Here is an 18,239-nt window from a genome sequence, read left to right as displayed (position 1 = left end):
GAAACTGATGATTCAAACATCTTGAGAGGACCACCGACAGGATCAGAGTTGGATACGACTGCTACCATTCCATCATTTTCTGGTATGGAAATTGAAAATATTGACTATGAAGATGATGATTCTGATTCTGTAGGAGATGAAGATATTCATAATCTATCACAAGAATATCTACAATTATCTGATACTTCGGATGGGAATAGAAAGTTAGACTTGAAAACGGGGATCCGTAGATATAGAGGTAATTGGGTGATTGGGATGACACCGATTGAATTTGAAAAAGAGACAATAGTAATTGGTGGTGAAAAATATGATCAAACTCCAGGACTTCTCGAAATACTGTTCAAAAAAGAACCCGATATGGAGAAAATTACAGATAGTGATAAGAGAGCATTCACAAAAATCGTTAAGACCACACATCTCAATAGAAAATACTTCAATCTGACGAAAAGCGTAAGGCGACACAATGGAGAAGAGTTCGTAAATTTCATGATAAAGTCTCCTCGTGGGAAAAGATTCTTAAATCAAATGATTGCGAAGAAGGAGCGTAAGATTGATTATGTGTACTGGGATGATTCCAATTAGCTGGTGGATCGACTCCGATTGTTGCATGCCTCCCCAGCGGCTGGTAACAATAATCATAATAATGAAATAATTTCAATCATTGAGGAACTGCGAGAGGCTAATTTGATATATTAGGAGTGAATACATCATAAATATATCAGTTACAAAATGAGCATTGACGTGTTTGGACGACGTTTGAATCCTACTGGATTACGGGTCTCGAAATATTCAAGGACCCCCAGGTCGAGGATTCAAACTCACAGCAGACGGGCAGTTTGATATAAAAAACAAGCGATTGTGCCATGGTGCTGATGCAGTCGGAGATAACGATGCAGTTTCCATGAAAGTTCTCAAGCGGACAATTGAAAATTTCAAGATTGACCCACTACAAAAGCTCATGACGGAGAACCTCACAGTCATTCGAGCAATAGATGAGAGACTGATAACATTAGAGAAACTAAAAACATTAGATAGTCCAGGTAGAGATTATTATTCAGTAGTCGATTTGAATGATGTTAGTATAACAACTGCACCAGAATGTTCAAATAGTGGAAAAGAAGTGAAACGTGTTAAGAGATGTTCCAAAACGCTGGCTGAGCATGGAGGTGTAAACCCAGGAAGAAAAGAAACGTTCAAGACGCGGAAGCTCTAGTTGAGGAACTCCACAGACCTGCACGTAGAAGCTATCCCACATGTCGAGTTGAGATACGAGGTCTCAATGAAACTTGGCAAGCCGATCTTATGGATATGTCAACATATGCTAAGGAAAATGATGGTCATAAATTCTTACTCACAGTTATTGACATTTTCTCTAAATTTGCGTGGGCAGTACCCATTAAAACAAAAAGTGGGATGGATGTAACAAAAGCTATGGAATCTGTACTCAAACAAGGTCGCATTCCTCAGAAGCTACATGTTGATCAAGGAAGAGAATTCTATAACAAAGAATTCAAAAATCTTATGAAGAAATTCGATATAAAAATGTATTCAACTTATAGCAATTTAAAAGCATCGATTTGTGAACGATTCAATCGTACATTGAAAGAGAGAATGTGGCAAAAATTCTTTCTTCAAGGATCATACAAATGGTTGGACATACTTTCTGACATCATATCATCGTATAATGATACAAAATATCGAACAATTCAGATGAAACCAAAGGATGTGAACAGTACGAATGAAAAGTTTCTGCGTCACCGAGTTTATGGAAAATTAGTAAACAATGGAGTTAGTGAACCGAAATTTAAAATTAATAATAAAGTGAGAATCAGTAAATGTAAATATGTCTTTGTAAAAGGTTATAAACCTAACTAGACAACTGAAATTTTCAAAATCAGTCGCGTAAGGAGGACTGAACCAACTACCTATTAATGGCTTGATTATCAGGGCAATCCAATTGAAGGTAGCTTCTATGAGGAAGAATTAGCTAAAGTGAAGTATCCAGATGTCTACCTTATCGAAAGAGTGATTAAAAAACAAGGAAATAAATTCTATGTGAAGTGGTTAGGCTTCGATGATTCTCATAATAGTTGGATCAACGCATCTGACGTATAATGTATATGATTTTTTGTCTTATTTCATCTATTCGATGCACATATACATATTTTTTTGTTAAATGGCAATAAAGTTGAAAAAACACAAAAAAATTTGATATTCATATTTATTTTTACCTTTATCTTCAATATACAATCTATCAAAATATCCATATATAATTACACAAGTGGTTTGATATATCTCCAAGGCAGAGTATCTGTTGTATAGCGTGAAATCATACGCTTATCATCTTCCCAACTTAATACTAATTTCTTCTGACAGATTGTGGGCACCTCATGTTTTTTACTCTGAATTAAATATTGATCCCTAACAATATGCTCATTATCGAGGAGACAGTTCTTATAATAGTTAAATGTGATCTTCCTGAGTGTCGCAGCTTTGACACCCTTAGCTTTCTTCTTAGCCTTATCATCATCCAACATCCTGAATGCATATGTCTTTGCTCGTAATCCCATAAATTCAATCATGATTTTACCATTAATTTCATCTTTCATTAGTCCTAATACTTTTTTATTCTTCAGTGGAATACCATACTCAGTATCAACTTTATAATCAGAGGTATCGAACTTCACTATATCTTCTTTGATACACTCATAAATATTTGGTACTCGGAACAAATACAGCAAACTGTCTGTGTCGGTATACATCAATTCCGCAAGATCCCCGAATTTGGGTTTCACATAGTTGTAATGAAAATCATACACAATTGTTTTTGACACATTGAGGATTGTGAATCCAATGTAGATGGGTTTTTTGAAATAAACTGATGTTCTATTCATTTCAATAATCACCATATCCTCATCAAATACAGAACAACTGTGAAAATTGGGTTTTACGATGAGCGCTTTCGCACCATATCGACCATCCTAATGTGTAACAAGTTTGATATTTTTTTGCTTCCTGACATTTTCCATCGTCTTCCCGAAAATAGCATTATTCATTAATTTATAGAAGTTTTTTTCGAATTTATTCGTGGATTGTTGTCTTTTATCAGTATTCAGATCAATGTAGGATTTCAGCCAGAGCTTTTGATTGAATTTCAAAGTACGATGGATACATTTCAATTTCATTCCGAGAGCTACGTATTGTTTCAAGTTAATTTAGTATGCTTACTCTGTAGTGGCGTGAAATGTTCGGGGCAGAGGGGAAAATCTTTATGAAGTTCATGTAATTCTTGAGGATATTCCAAATCAACTTCGAGGATATATCCCACTGGGGAATCATCTGAAACATTTAGAATATCTACAGAATCACCATCAACCCATACGAATGAATCACATGGTAAACTGACGCTGCGATGACCCCATATAAATTATTAACATCATAGTATATCAAAAAAGATGTTTCGTCGTCTTCATCATAAGATTTTCCCATAAATGGATTATTAGCCTGAGCATATCTGTTTGCACGTTGCGATACTCCCCCTCCAATGCCTTTTTCTATGAATAATATCATTTTAGGATCAGTCAAAAGCTCTAAATTCACTTTGGTATGTTTAAGGATAGCGTCGAAAGCTAATCCGGGCGCTGTATAATAATGGAGTGGATCCAATTCATAAGTTGAGAAGCAATTACGACGAAAATTTTCAAAAATATCAGCAAGTAGTAGAACATCTGTTTGCAGATAGAGATCTGAATACTCTCCCAATGTGCTGATATCGAATGCACTCCATACATTGATAGCATGCTGATAATCTTCGTCAGCTATATGTTGATCAGTCAATTTCGAATAAAAATCTTCTTTGTCTGGTAATTCTGTTTCATCTAATTTATCCCAGCTATCAATATATTCATACGGGAACACAACTTTTCTACATAACAAATTAAATCTCATTGGATTAGGCTGATATTTCTCAATTATCTGTTTATGATCATTGTCAAGATAACTCGCTAATTTTTCGAGACTACTCCTCATGAAACAGAATGAATCAATGAATCGTAAGTTCACACAGGTATTTACAACATATTTGGTGAAGGAGATATATCGATCCTTATTCACTGGAAGAAGTTTCACGTTACCTTCGAATGATGTTGCAATACTTCGAATGATGAAAATGAGCGTCATAACCGGAGAGATTATGAAATACGATCGGAATGGTGTGAGAATCTTGATAAGTTAAATTACAACTGTTATGCGCAGCTTCACGATATTTTCTTGTTAGATAATTATGATCTCGAACCTTATCGCTTTTGATGAAAGGTTTCTTGCAGATATGACACATCATCGCAGATTGAAAGTCTTCCATTTGTTTATCTGACAATTTTTCCATTTTCACATCGTTCTTCAAATGGCCATATACTTTGTAAGCCAACAATTTCATCTCTGTTGTGAACCACTCAATACAATCATGTCCCCGTTGAATTTTGAATTCTGATAGTGAATCATCGAAAGCACTCTTCACATAAAAAGCAGCACTATGGGGAATATGATGATCATCTTCTATTGAGTCTATGATACACTCTAAGTCTGCATAAACAACAAATGGAACCGCTTCAGCATGTTTAAAATTCTTGAAGCTGAGTATTTTATCCTTCTCTTGAGGCATTATCATCCGTACTTTATTCAAGTTTGCACAATCGTCTTTGTGTTTCTCAAACGAATGCTGTTGTCTAAAGTGACAGATACATCGATCACATAACCATGTGAAACCATCACGTTTAGAAATTTGAGAACTAACCAAACGTGATATATTACGAATCCATGCGAAATGAAAAACTGATGTGTCCGATTCATCCCGATTACTCTCAATCATCAATAAGTGGATTGTTTCTCGATTAGTGATTCTCTTGCTCAAATAGACAGGAAGGATTGTGTTGCTACGACCGCACGATTCAATTCCATAAATATTGATGCTCAGATAATTCATTTCTTCAAATTTGGGGATCCCTTTAAGCGTCATTGAAAAATTGAGTCCCTCATATTTCAGCACGTTACGGAAGTCGGGATATGAACCTACTCGACTTGGGTTCACTTTAGTTGGATGGAGAGCTGCTGTAACCGCCCACAAGAAACAGAACTGATCACTATTTTTTATATTAACAACAGCTTTCTTCGCTTGAATGTCCTTTGGTAACTCGACGAACGTTGAATCTCCACCTTTGAGAGGTTCATATTTGTTAATATTGATCATCAAATTGATGATTTTCGTCAATGTCCAACCGGAACCAGTCTCCTGGAAATCTTCTTGCTTTGGGATGACATCATCAACGACGGATTCTTTGAACCTGTCGTTTAAATCTGTTGCCTGAGGAATCTCCCGGTTTTTCGCAGTAAAGTGTTTCGTTTCTTCTTGAACCTCATCTGATCGTACATTAGAGAATTGCATGAGAGCATACAGTTCACTCTCAAAGACCCCTCATCAGCTAAAATATCCTTCAAATGCGAAAGAACTAGCACCTTACAATCTTGTAGAAATGATTTGATATCTTTGTGAGTTAAATTGATTACAGCTCCTGTTCTACTACGGTCTCTGAATGCTGATTGTTGATCCTTCCATTGTACTCGGTTTGAAATCTTCCTTACTGATTTTTTTCTCTTTGTTCCACCACCATGCTTCAAGTGCAACTTGAAAGTTTCCCTAAACCATAATAATTCCACGATTGTCGCTTGAAGGCCGCTTTTTTCACCACTTGAGTTTACTCTCCGGAGATATTTATTCAGAAGTTTTATATTTGTCTCTGTCAAGTTTTTTAGATTCTCTACCTGATCGGGTGAAGTGTGAGGAAGCATACGATATGCTTCTCACAACACTCGCAATAATTTTTTTCTCTGTTCATCCATTTCAAGAGAGAGAGAGAGAATGAGCACTGAGTAACTCCCGATAAAAGTCATCGATAAAAAAAAACAATCCTCAGAAATAAATTCGATAAGCTGAAGGGGGGAAGCGTCTCAGATTTCACTCTCGAAAGTTCTAGAACACTCTCGATATCATTTCTGAAGTCTCCAGATGGCGCTCGAGCCTTCTCGAAGATTCTAGAGTAGGATGGTGTCATATTTGATAAGAGGATGAGTCATTTCTTCGATGATTCATCACCAAGAATACTCTCAATGTAATTCAAGAAGTCTCCAGAGGGCGCAAGAGTCTTTTCGAAGATTCTAGAGTGGGATGACGTCATACTTTGATAAGACTAGCATATATAAACCTGCAGAAAGATTTCGAGAGCAGTTCATCGCTCACTTCCAAAGTGTTTAGTTGGGAAAAAAGAATCTTGAGAAGAAGTACTTCGATCGTCAAACTAACTGTAGCAGTAAGTAAATTTTCATACATGTAGTATAAATATTGCGATGAAAAGCAGACAATCATGATACTAATACCATTCTGCTTGATTGTTTCAGTTATACTGATATAATGGATTTCTCTTCAATTAACGACGTTGCATGCAAGAGTTACTTGCCAACGAAGAAGATGACTGAGTTGGACCCTAACATTGTGTATTCCATCACAGCTGTCAGGAAAGTGCCAACCAAGTTCGGACCAACCATCGTCATCACCATCGCTGACAAGTTCACAGTCTTCTTACCAGAGCGGGTAGTGAAAGTGATCCTGAGTGATGAGGCTCTCTATGAGAAGTTGCAGAATGCTGTTTCAGAGAAGAAAATCAAACTCAAATATCTTGGTAAGGGGACGCTCTTCAACTTCATCGAAATCTGAAGCGAGAATCAATCAAACTAAATGAGTTTTTGTATCGCCACACCTTAAATTGACGAGCAATTATAAAGATAATCAATGTCAATAAATTCCTATAACGAAATCTCATGTTGTTCTCTGTTTGAATCATTTATTCTTCGATTTAAATCCTCCCCATCAAATTATCCCTCTGTCCAGTGATGAAAATAAGCATCCATTATATTCTTGATCTTATAATGATAAAATAATCATTATGATGATGAATACTCTTGTGGGGAAAACATGGAAAACATCACAGTCTTCCAGGCGTGTATTTGAATTGCGGGTGCAAACCCCATTAGATTTTTTCCACATCAATTTTAAAAAGTTAAAAAATATAAAGGCGAGTTCATCTTATTTTTTACTATTCATTTATTTTTTATTTTGTTCACGAATACATATTAAACATTGTATGGAATATAAAGGTATCAATAATCATTTCTAATTATTATGAAAAAATTATCCAATCTTATAATTGACAAACGAGACAATTCTTTACGAGTGGTATAGGTCCATCCACAACGTCTCCTCCATGAATCGAAGTTGGATGATGTTGATAACATCGGCGGTACTCGTTAATTTCGCTCATATTTTTCAACCTCTCCGTCAGCGTCTCCCATAATTTGTCAATGTGTTGCCATGCAAATTTCAAGAGAAATCTCTTCAGAAAATGTGTAGAATCTGTTGGCAGCATTTGCATATCCCGTATCCAATCGAAGACGGCAGTGATTGAATGAAAAAGTCGAATCGAAGTACTTCGTGTACCATTTCATCAACTTCTTACAATTTTCGAATGTACAAGTGTAATTCTCAATGAGACTGTGCTCCCGGTGATTCCAACATCTGCGGGTAATTATATCTTTTGCCTTTGAGCACCCCAAATCATTCAAGTCGATTATCATTTTATCACTGTAAGATTGTAACGTTATTGTAAGATTGTTGTTTCTTTTGCAATCCATTCACGAAGATAATTGTTACTCTTTCTGTAATTTGTGTAATCGTATCTTGAACCTCATCATATGGTATGGATCCAGTTTCCCATGCGATTCCATGGTGATTATTAATAATCCATTCATTGGTTCTCTGGTATTTTGCTGATATTTTATTCCATCCATATGGGGGTTGGAAAAGCAGACAAGCACACTCATTTTTTCAACTGCTTGAACTGCCAGTTTTTTTACAATAAATTTCTGAGTTGGGTGTTGAAAACCTTCAACATCCAACATCAACATTATAATAACACACTAAAACCGCAGATCGTGATGGTAGCAAATCAATTTTGGGTTTGAAGCTGAATCCAGTGGAGTCGGTTGATTTTATAGCAACTCACCCCCCTTACCCCACCCCGATTTAAACCATCATGGAACATTCTCGAATATTCGCAAACAAGTATGACATAATTTTTATTCCAAGACAGCAATGACTCATTACCATATGCGAGTTTCGATCGGTCAATATATTTCATTCAAATCCTAACAGGAAACATGGGATATCGCCCACCGCGCGATGAGTCATCGATGACGTCATCTTTCTCGAATGTACAAGTCTCAGCAGGACTTACGGGAAACCCCCACCTTGCACATCGATCAGTTATCGGTCTGAGTGACTCAGCGATATCATTCATCTTGAAAATATTCGACCATTGTTTTCACATATTTGCACGTGTTTGCATATGTTTATAAATGTTCACCAATATTTGCAAATGTTTGCAGAATGTTTTCCAATGTTTGCAAAATGTTTGCAAATGTTTGCAATTGTTTACATATGTTTGCATACATTTGCAAATGTTCTCCAATGTTTGCAAATGTTGTTAAATGTTTGCACATGTTTAGGACTTACGGGGAGTTCCCCCAACGTGCAAGTCGATGACTCATCGATAACATCATTCATCTCGAAATTTCCGCGATTGTGGGGGCAATATGCAATTTTATCCATGCATCCACAGGTTTTCATATTGCATACAAGTCCCACCACGACGGTTCCCCACCATGCAAGTCGATAACTTATCGATGATGTCATCCGTCCCGAACCTTCCACAGCTTGTGGCGCCAATATCCGATTTCATGCAAGTTTTAACAGGTCAGTATATTTCATACAAGTCCCAACAGAACGGTTTCCCCACCACGCGAGTCGATGAGTCATCGATGACGTCATCCTTCTCGAACGTTCCGCGACGGTGGCGCCAATATCCGATTTCATGCAAGTTTCAATATGTCATCATACAAGTCCCAACAGGTCTTAGAGGGATTTCCCCACCACGCGAGTCGATGACGTCATCCTTCTCGAACGTTCCGCGACGGCGGCGCCAATATCCGATTTCATGCAAGTTTCAATATGTCATCATACAAGTCCCAACAGGTCTTAGAGGGATTTCCCCACCACGCGAGTCGATGAGTCATCGATGACGTCATCCTTCTCGAACGTTCCGCGACGGCGGCGCCAATATCCGATTTCATGCAAGTTTCAATATGTCATCATACAAGTCCCAACAGGTCTTAGAGGGATTTCCCCACCACGCGAGTCGATGACGTCATCCTTCTCGAACGTTCCGCGACGGTGGCGCCAATAACCGATTTCATGCAAGTTTCAACATGTCATCATACAAGTCCTAACAGATCTTAGAGGGATTCCCCCACCACGCGAGTCGATGAGTCATCCGTCTAGAAAATTCCATGACGGTAGTGCCGCCACTAGTATCATATTCCATACAAGTCCCAACAGGACTCAGGAAGTACCCCCACCACGCCCCCGAGTTGATGAGGTGACTCATCGACGACGCCATTCGTCTAGAAAATTCCGCGACAGTGGCGCCGCCTGGTGGCGGTGAGGAGCTTTGATCCAGAACCGGCCTAGCTATACTACTGACCGTACACTGGTCATTATTGTAGTGGAAGGATTGAGTAGCATGTTGAGCCACAAAAGCGTAATTTTCTGAAAAATCAGAGTGCACTATTCCTATTGCCGAGGAAATCGGACGTAAATTAAGACCCATGTGTCCCTTCTCATCAGGAGCACGCATTGGATTCGCACACCTATCACTCCACGGCATTCTATGAAATCCGAGAATATCAATCCGAAAAATGAGGCTTATTCCAATCAGTAACGTGAAGACTCACCTCGATAGAAGGATAAGATAGGGAAATGCTCATCAATTCGCAGGGAATCGTATGATCATAAAAATGCAATGGAGCAGTTAGATGTTTGGCTAAAACTGGAGCCTTAGAATCGACGGATGATGTTAAATCAATGAATCGATCCTCTTCGTTTTCTTTTCTCATTTGTTTGGTCATGATTTGGCAAAGTTCCGATCATGATCATGTTCAACTCAACTATCTAAGCTTTGCGTTTTGGCAGAACATCTATAGTATTGCCAACATTCTGTTTTCGCTGAGAGAATGATAAAAAAAGATTGACGGAATACTTCTTGATAAAGACAATGCACCTATCCTGAAAGACAGAAGAACAAGAAAATCGCACAGAAATCAAAATTTTCCGGTGCAATGCTCGTCTCTTCCATGATGGCGTGTTTTTCCTCATTACATATGAACAGAAAATATGGATTGACACATCAATTTTTTGGTAGAAACAGTACAGCTCACCTAGAAAGCGAAAAAATGCAAAAATTAAAAAAAAAATTGCGACACACCGTTTCTTTCTTCTGTGATGGTGTATTTTTATCATATATTGACTAAAAATATTGATTGGTACACTAATTTCTTGGTAAAAACAAGGTAGCTTCCCTAGAAGGCAAAAAAACACAAAAATTTCAAAAATTTTTTTTCTAGCGCACTCGTTATCTCTTATCTCCATGATCGCGTATTTTTTTATATCATATGTGGATGTCTTCTATAAAAAAAAATAGTTCGATCAAATATCGGACGGCCATAGCAAAGAAAAAGAATAAAAACGTAAAAATGTCTTGAAAAATCAGTGTAGAAGCTCATTCATGTATCGGGAGTATTTTTTTCGTTAGTAGTACAAAGAAAAACAAAAAATTTCTTCTTTTATTCGTTCGAATCGGATGTGCCATTCAAAAGTTATGGATTTTTGAAAATTTCAAGTTTTGTAACCATTATCTCAGAAACAACGAATGATAGAGCAATGAAATTTGGCAACAATACTATCTATATATAGTAGTTCGAAATGCAACAATCAAATGATTTTTTCCAGACAAAAAAAAAATCCGGGGTGGCTGAGCTCACATGGAATGTCCCACATACAGACATCGTCTAAAAAACATCATATCTAGACGTGAATCATGTCCAAGCAAAATTAGAGAATCGAAAAAAATTGCATTTTCAAAGCTTCTGTTCGGAAGCAAAATAACTCACGATAGTAATACAATTCTAATTTCAAAAATACGTACACCTATCTAGAGTATACTGTATTATATTACAATGCAAGATAAGCCTAACACAGGCATTCAAAATCGTTACACTATATTTTTCAAAAGTGGAAGATATATATTAAGAGTCGCTCGATCGCTATTTTCATCAAAGCAAAACTTACAATGTCACGTCGGTAGCCTATTAATGTGTGATAACATAATGACTAAATTGATAATGATTATGTTAAAATTTGATTATGTCAAATGATTCCTTATGGAAAATAATATATTATTATTCTTCCAGTGATTTAGCACAACCTGAGGAAAAAGACAACTTCGATTTTATGGACGAGATGTCTTCTCCCCGCCTCCCAGTGCGCCGTATTGGTGAAGCCACCCCGAAAGGTAGCGCCAAGAAAAAGACTGCCAGTTTCAATGGTGTACTATCTACCATGCTGCGTCACCGTAGGCTAGAGCAACAGGAAATAAATTCGGCATCTAAAAAAAACTGAACCTAATGCACCTAACCGAACCTAGCCTGAACCTAGTATGAAATTCTAATGAATGTAATATGAATTCACCTCCACGTGTGACCTAGTGATAAACGCCTCGCGGGAATTGAATTTCAGACTTTCATACATTATAGACAGATTTCACTCGTGATGCCGAGACATTCCTATCTTTATATCCACTTACATTTTGTAGCATCTAAAAAACCATCCCAACAGTTACCTTCTGAACGGGTATTTTTAATCCTCTGTGAGTATTGATAACAACTAACGAAAATATTAACAAAAGAAAATCATAGAATGAGTTCAATAAATTGTACAAAGAATCTTGGAGAATAATATATATTTTATTGACATAATTAATCAATGGCATTGACCGTTACTGGTGTCGCTGGGAGTTGTAGCCCATTCAGGGAAATCATCAATTTCATAAACATAAATCCCCCATGTTGAGAATATTATGATCAGTGATAGGAAACTATACATAGCTGGTATACAGCCTCCGATGATCATGCTCTTGATAGGAATATGTCCAGCGTCGGAAACAATGGCGTTTGGGGGTGTACCAACTGGAAATCGGAAGGCATGGGAACAACACATGGTCGCGGGCAACATGAGATATAAAGGATGCTGCTCCATCGCGAGACACTGAAATAAATTGAGGTGTTTTTTGTTGTTGTGATGACATTCTCGAGTGGAAAACAAGTACACTGAGAGAAATTTCAATGGTAATTACAACTACAAGGGAATTGTCAAAAAAATAACAGTTACCGTAACAATAAACATTGTAGATTCAACTATTACATTAAAGTGAAAATTACATCATAATGTTGATGACACTATTTGATATAGTAAATCGAACGATGAATCCTAGTTAAATCTACAAAGGTTATTGTTGCTGTAAATATAATTTCTTTGACAATTCCCTTATCGTTAAAATTACCATTGAAATTTTTCTCAGAGTAATTTATTCAAGGGTCTATATCCGAATATGGTGAAATTAGTCCGTGACATGTTCTGTGTCCGATCTGAGGTCCATAATTTTATTATGGAATTTTATATTTTCGAGGTCGCTGATCAGGAATCTGATAATTGTTTTTGCGAAATGTGCAAAAACAGTGAAATATAATGATTGTTAAATATAGTAATACTACGCAAAAACTGTTAGAATTACGGAAAAATGTTTCAAACAAAAAATATTCCTCGTCGAAAAATATCTATATTTTGTACTATACTTTTCTTGCTATCTATCATAGCTATCAAGATATCAGCAGGGGTGCCAGATTTTGGCAATTTATAACCAAAACCTGTACAATTTTAAATGGGGTGACGTCACGATCTGGTAACACTGGATATCACCTTTAAAAGCACTCGCGGAGCACACAAAGGCGCGCACGGCCCGCCACGCACTGTGCCCACGCTACAGTAAAAATGATTGCAGATGGAGAAAAACTATTGAAATAAAAAATGTTCGTTATTCAAAAACACACGGAGAGAAATGTTCAGTACAAATTATGGAAATCACAATTCGCTTACCGATTACGGAATCGACTGAGAAAATGTAAGTAACAGTATTGTAATTTTTCACAGGAGATCCTATCGTAAAAAGGGGAAAGGAAATCGATCTCGAAATATCTCGAAAATCTCGAATAAGCGTAAGCGTAAGACTGAAACCGAAGCGCCACTACCTGAGGAGATCAGAAGGCCGCGTGCGTAGCACGCACAGCTGATCTCAGATAAACATTACAGAACGCTCTAGAAAAATTCCATGACAGTTTCGTAAAATTTCCTACAACCACATTTTGCTCCGGAATTACGGAAAAGATACGTAATTTTTATTGAATATTTCTCTCTGTGCATAACTTTTGTTATATGATAATTTTTCATAACTCTCTAATGGTTACCGCAATAATCTAATGCAAACAAGGAACAACATCTCCAATGGCCCTTTCCCGCGACAAAATTGAAAATTACCGTATGGAATTATTCAATTTAAGGCGTTTTCGACAAATAATTTTCATTCGAAACTTTTTTCTCTATGGCAATGATTTACGACAATATTTGAAACTTACGACGGTGAGTACTGTCGGAAATGCCGCTTACAGCTTCGCCGAACGCTTGATGAGGATTCTATTTTCCTCTATGTGGCTGCTACAGTTCTCCACTTGATGAAAATGTTCGATATGAAAAAGCACACAATTTCTGGTATATAACATTTTTTCAGAATTGTAAAGATTGTAACGTGGTCAATGTTTACTGGGGATAAAAATTGACGTTATCTCGCCCTTTTCTCTTGGTGATATCAAAACTGAAGAAAACTCGATGAATGTGGGCGCCAGTGGTTTATTGTATCGACGGAAGCAATAAACCGAAATTATTTCGAAGCGGAAGGATACAACGAAAGCCAAGAATCCACTAGAAACGTACAAAAACTTGAAGCTAAAGGGGCCAAGGGAAAGGTGACAGGATGCTCGCGCTGCTCAGGGGGTCAGTTATGGCGAGAAGGGTAAGTTGAGGTAGAGACATGTCACGGAGCTTTTATCCGACAAGAAATGCATCAAAAACAGTAGTTAACGCTGCAATGTAGATATCTATATTGTCTCGAGATTTCACATAGGAAAGATAGTTTCAAATTACAACATAAATAAGAAATGACGTAGCGTCTCAATTATTGAATGAATCATTGGATTGTTGGTCGTTCGCGACTGAATTTGGGTGCGTTGAAGTGAGGGTAACCCGTTCGGACCGCACTAAGAATTTCCCAATTCGTTTGTTCGGTATAGGAATTCAATAGAAATCATTCGAAAAGAGTAGTATTGAAAAAATATTCTTGCACTCTATGAGTCCATTCTGTGACTCCCAGAATTGTTCCCTGACATTTGCAAAAAAACTGAGTGCGTGTGTGTGTGTGTATGCTCATGTCTCAGTTATGAATGAATTTTCTGAATTTTCTGTGACAGAATTGAGGCCTTTTTACGATATTGTGGTCGAATTTTCTCGATTTCGTGTGTTTCGGCAAAATCGAATTTTTATGCCAAGTGAGCGTTGATTCCGTATCTACTAACGATTCTAATGTCAATGAAACACTCGGAGAAGCCGGATATGTCAACTTGGTAAGAAAGGTGGAGACCCATTGTAACCATTGGGAACTGTAGACTGTGTTGAGTTGTCGTGTGATGGATTGTCTGTGTGACGAGTTGTGCTGCGATGGTTAGAGCTACAACCCCGAAGGGGTATCTTGGATTTGTCCACGGGTAAAGTACTTTCGGCAAAATCGAATTTTTACGGCAAGTGAACGTTGATTCCGTATCTACTAACGATTCTAATGCCAATGAAACATTCGGAGGCGCCAGATATGTCGAAATAAAAGATTTGAATTTTCACCCGCGGCCAAGGGGGTGGGGTATCTTAGATTTTTCCAGGGGGAACGTCGACTTTCGGCAAAATCGAATTTTTACGCCAAGTGAACGTTGTCAACCACACAGGAATAGGCTCACTGCCCTCGATAAACGCCTTGAATATCCGAGCCAGATGGCCATGCACAGAGGTAAATCTGTTCCATCAGAAGCCGTTGATGCCATCACGCTCCGGAGCGGCATGGTTCCTCATGCTTATTAATGCAGCTTGACTTCTTCCTGAGTGACTTTGGAGAATTCCGCACGGGAATCTCAAAAAAATAATAATAATAATAATGATAAGGCGTACGGAGGGAATGATAATAAGGCGTGGCGAACCCATCGCCCGGCATGTCCGCAATAGCCATGGTGGTGTCAGGCTAACCACCCGGTGGCACTTATACCCAGTTCCGTCATCAAGCCACGGCAGGGCCCCCCACAACCGGTCCCTCTCTAGTCCAGTTAATTTAGCAAAAAAATCAACATTAAATCCAAAAGTTTCGAAATTTTGTGACACGATAGGGTAGGTTGTACAAACGATAAGGTTATATTTGCAACCATTTCCACAGCCTACAACATGTGAAATTTTTTATAAACAATACTTTTGAATATAACTCCTTGAGAAATATTACAAAACTTTTGCAAATCCAATTCCGATCTCATCATACGACTCCAAACAACCTATCAAATTTGCAACCAATTTAGGACGGCGCAATATGACAATTATCGTTAATTAAATAATATTGTTTAGAAGTTGATGTCAAAAATTCCAAAAGTAGTGCAAACTCGCTAGGAAATTCAGAGTACTGTTATTGAACATTGCTGCAATTTGCAACCTTTTTTGTCACGCGTAAGGCACTTCTTTCTCAATTAACATTGTAAACATCCTGTTATTCAATGTAATGCGTGAAAAAAAACAAAAGTTATAAAATAGAACTGCTAATGTTGGTAACGTTACTCGACTTCTTATACGAAATTTACAACCTCGTGAATAATCGGCAACATTTGAAATTGAAAAAAATAACAATGATTGTAATTCTCAACAATTTTTTATTTAGGAGAATTATTTAAAAGTTCTGCAAATATAGGAGAGTGTTAAAAACCCTTGTCACTAGGTGATTTTAAATTTGCAAGCTTGTGAATCATCGGTAACATTTGGAATAAGAAAAAATAACAATTATTGTATTTTTCGATTTTTTAAACTGCGGAGATATAATCAAAAGTCTTGCAAACATGGGAAGATGTTGGGAACCCTTTCCCCTATATGGGACATTGCATGTCAACTCAGCCACACCGGATTTTTTTTTGTCTGGGAAAAATCATTGAGTAGGTGCATTTTGAACTACTACATATAGCCAGTGATCATCCAAAATTTCATTGCCCTGCCACTTTTTGTTTCTGAGATAATCATTACGAAACGTGAAATTTTCAAAAAATCATTACTTCTGAATGGAGCATCCGATTTTGATAATTAAAAAACTGAAATTTTCGTCTTTTCTCGTCNCATTTCCACAGCCTACAACATGTGAAATTTTTTATAAACAATACTTTTGAATATAACTCCTTGAGAAATATTACAAAACTTTTGCAAATCCAATTCCGATCTCATCATACGACTCCAAACAACCTATCAAATTTGCAACCAATTTAGGACGGCGCAATATGACAATTATCGTTAATTAAATAATATTGTTTAGAAGTTGATGTCAAAAATTCCAAAAGTAGTGCAAACTCGCTAGGAAATTCAGAGTACTGTTATTGAACATTGCTGCAATTTGCAACCTTTTTTGTCACGCGTAAGGCACTTCTTTCTCAATTAACATTGTAAACATCCTGTTATTCAATGTAATGCGTGAAAAAAAACAAAAGTTATAAAATAGAACTGCTAATGTTGGTAACGTTACTCGACTTCTTATACGAAATTTACAACCTCGTGAATAATCGGCAACATTTGAAATTGAAAAAAATAACAATGATTGTAATTCTCAACAATTTTTTATTTAGGAGAATTATTTAAAAGTTCTGCAAATATAGGAGAGTGTTAAAAACCCTTGTCACTAGGTGATTTTAAATTTGCAAGCTTGTGAATCATCGGTAACATTTGGAATAAGAAAAAATAACAATTATTGTATTTTTCGATTTTTTAAACTGCGGAGATATAATCAAAAGTCTTGCAAACATGGGAAGATGTTGGGAACCCTTTCCCCTATATGGGACATTGCATGTCAACTCAGCCACACCGGATTTTTTTTTGTCTGGGAAAAATCATTGAGTAGGTGCATTTTGAACTACTACATATAGCCAGTGATCATCCAAAATTTCATTGCCCTGCCACTTTTTGTTTCTGAGATAATCATTACGAAACGTGAAATTTTCAAAAAATCATTACTTCTGAATGGAGCATCCGATTTTGATAATTAAAAAACTGAAATTTTCGTCTTTTCTCGTCCTTCAAGATAAAAAATACTTCAGAGCCGTCAAGAAGCTCCTAGACCGGTTTTTCGAGAATTTGTCGCGTTTTCATTTTTTTTTCACTCTAGGGCCGCTCGATATTCGATCGAAATATTTTTTTTATGATAGAGGATGTCCTTATATGATATGAAAAAAATACGCCATAATGGAAGAGCAAAGCAATGCACCGGAAATTTTTTTCTTTTCGAAATTTTTGGGTTTTTCAGTTTTTAGGGGAGATCCATCGGTTTTTTTCAAAGAAATCAGTCTGTCAACTATTATTCTTTGTTCATATATGATGGCAAACGAGTACGCCAGCATGTAAGAGAAAAAGAATGCTCCGAAAAAAATTTTTCTTCGAAATTTTTACGTTTGTCGTTTAGGAGAGGTGCATTATTGTTACTGAAAAAGGGGTTTGTCAATAGACATTTTCTGTGCTGCTGGATAGAATAGACTATTGATACGACTATAAATCTTCTCTCAACAACACACTGTGCTTTCCACTAACGAAAAAGTATGGGAAAAAAACAATTTTTATTCTTCTATAACGACAACATTTTATATTTTCACATTTTTACATTTTGACAATACGGAGAAATTCTCTNAGAGTTGCATTATTGTTACTGAAAAAGGGGTTTGTCAATAGACATTTTCTGTTCTGCTGGATAGAATGGACTATTGATAGGACTATAAATCTTTTCTCAACAACACACTGTGCTTTCCACTAACGAAAAAGTAAAGGAAAAAAATAATTTTTATTCTTCTATAACGACAAC

The 18,239-nt window shown here is 36.9% G+C and overlaps 1 protein-coding gene across 1 annotated transcript in view; it reads left to right on the top strand.

Moving 5' to 3' along the window:
* Nucleotides 1-11,980, top strand: part of LOC107042914 — a 103,944-nt gene extending 91,964 nt beyond the window's left edge. The window contains exon 3 of the mRNA XM_015264167.2: nt 11,413-11,980. Within this exon, the coding sequence (XP_015119653.1) occupies nt 11,413-11,620 (208 nt within the window). The 3' untranslated portion in view covers nt 11,621-11,980. The remainder of the gene's footprint in view (nt 1-11,412) is intronic.
* Nucleotides 11,981-18,239: the final 6,259 nt, after the last annotated feature.

This window comes from Diachasma alloeum, unplaced genomic scaffold (genome assembly GCF_001412515.2).
Source record: "Diachasma alloeum isolate Michigan unplaced genomic scaffold, Dall2.0 Dall_scaffold_00538, whole genome shotgun sequence".
Classification (NCBI taxonomy): domain Eukaryota; kingdom Metazoa; phylum Arthropoda; class Insecta; order Hymenoptera; family Braconidae; genus Diachasma; species Diachasma alloeum.
The sequence above is the reverse complement of the archived record's forward strand: the minus strand, read 5'-3'. Positions and strand labels throughout refer to the sequence as shown.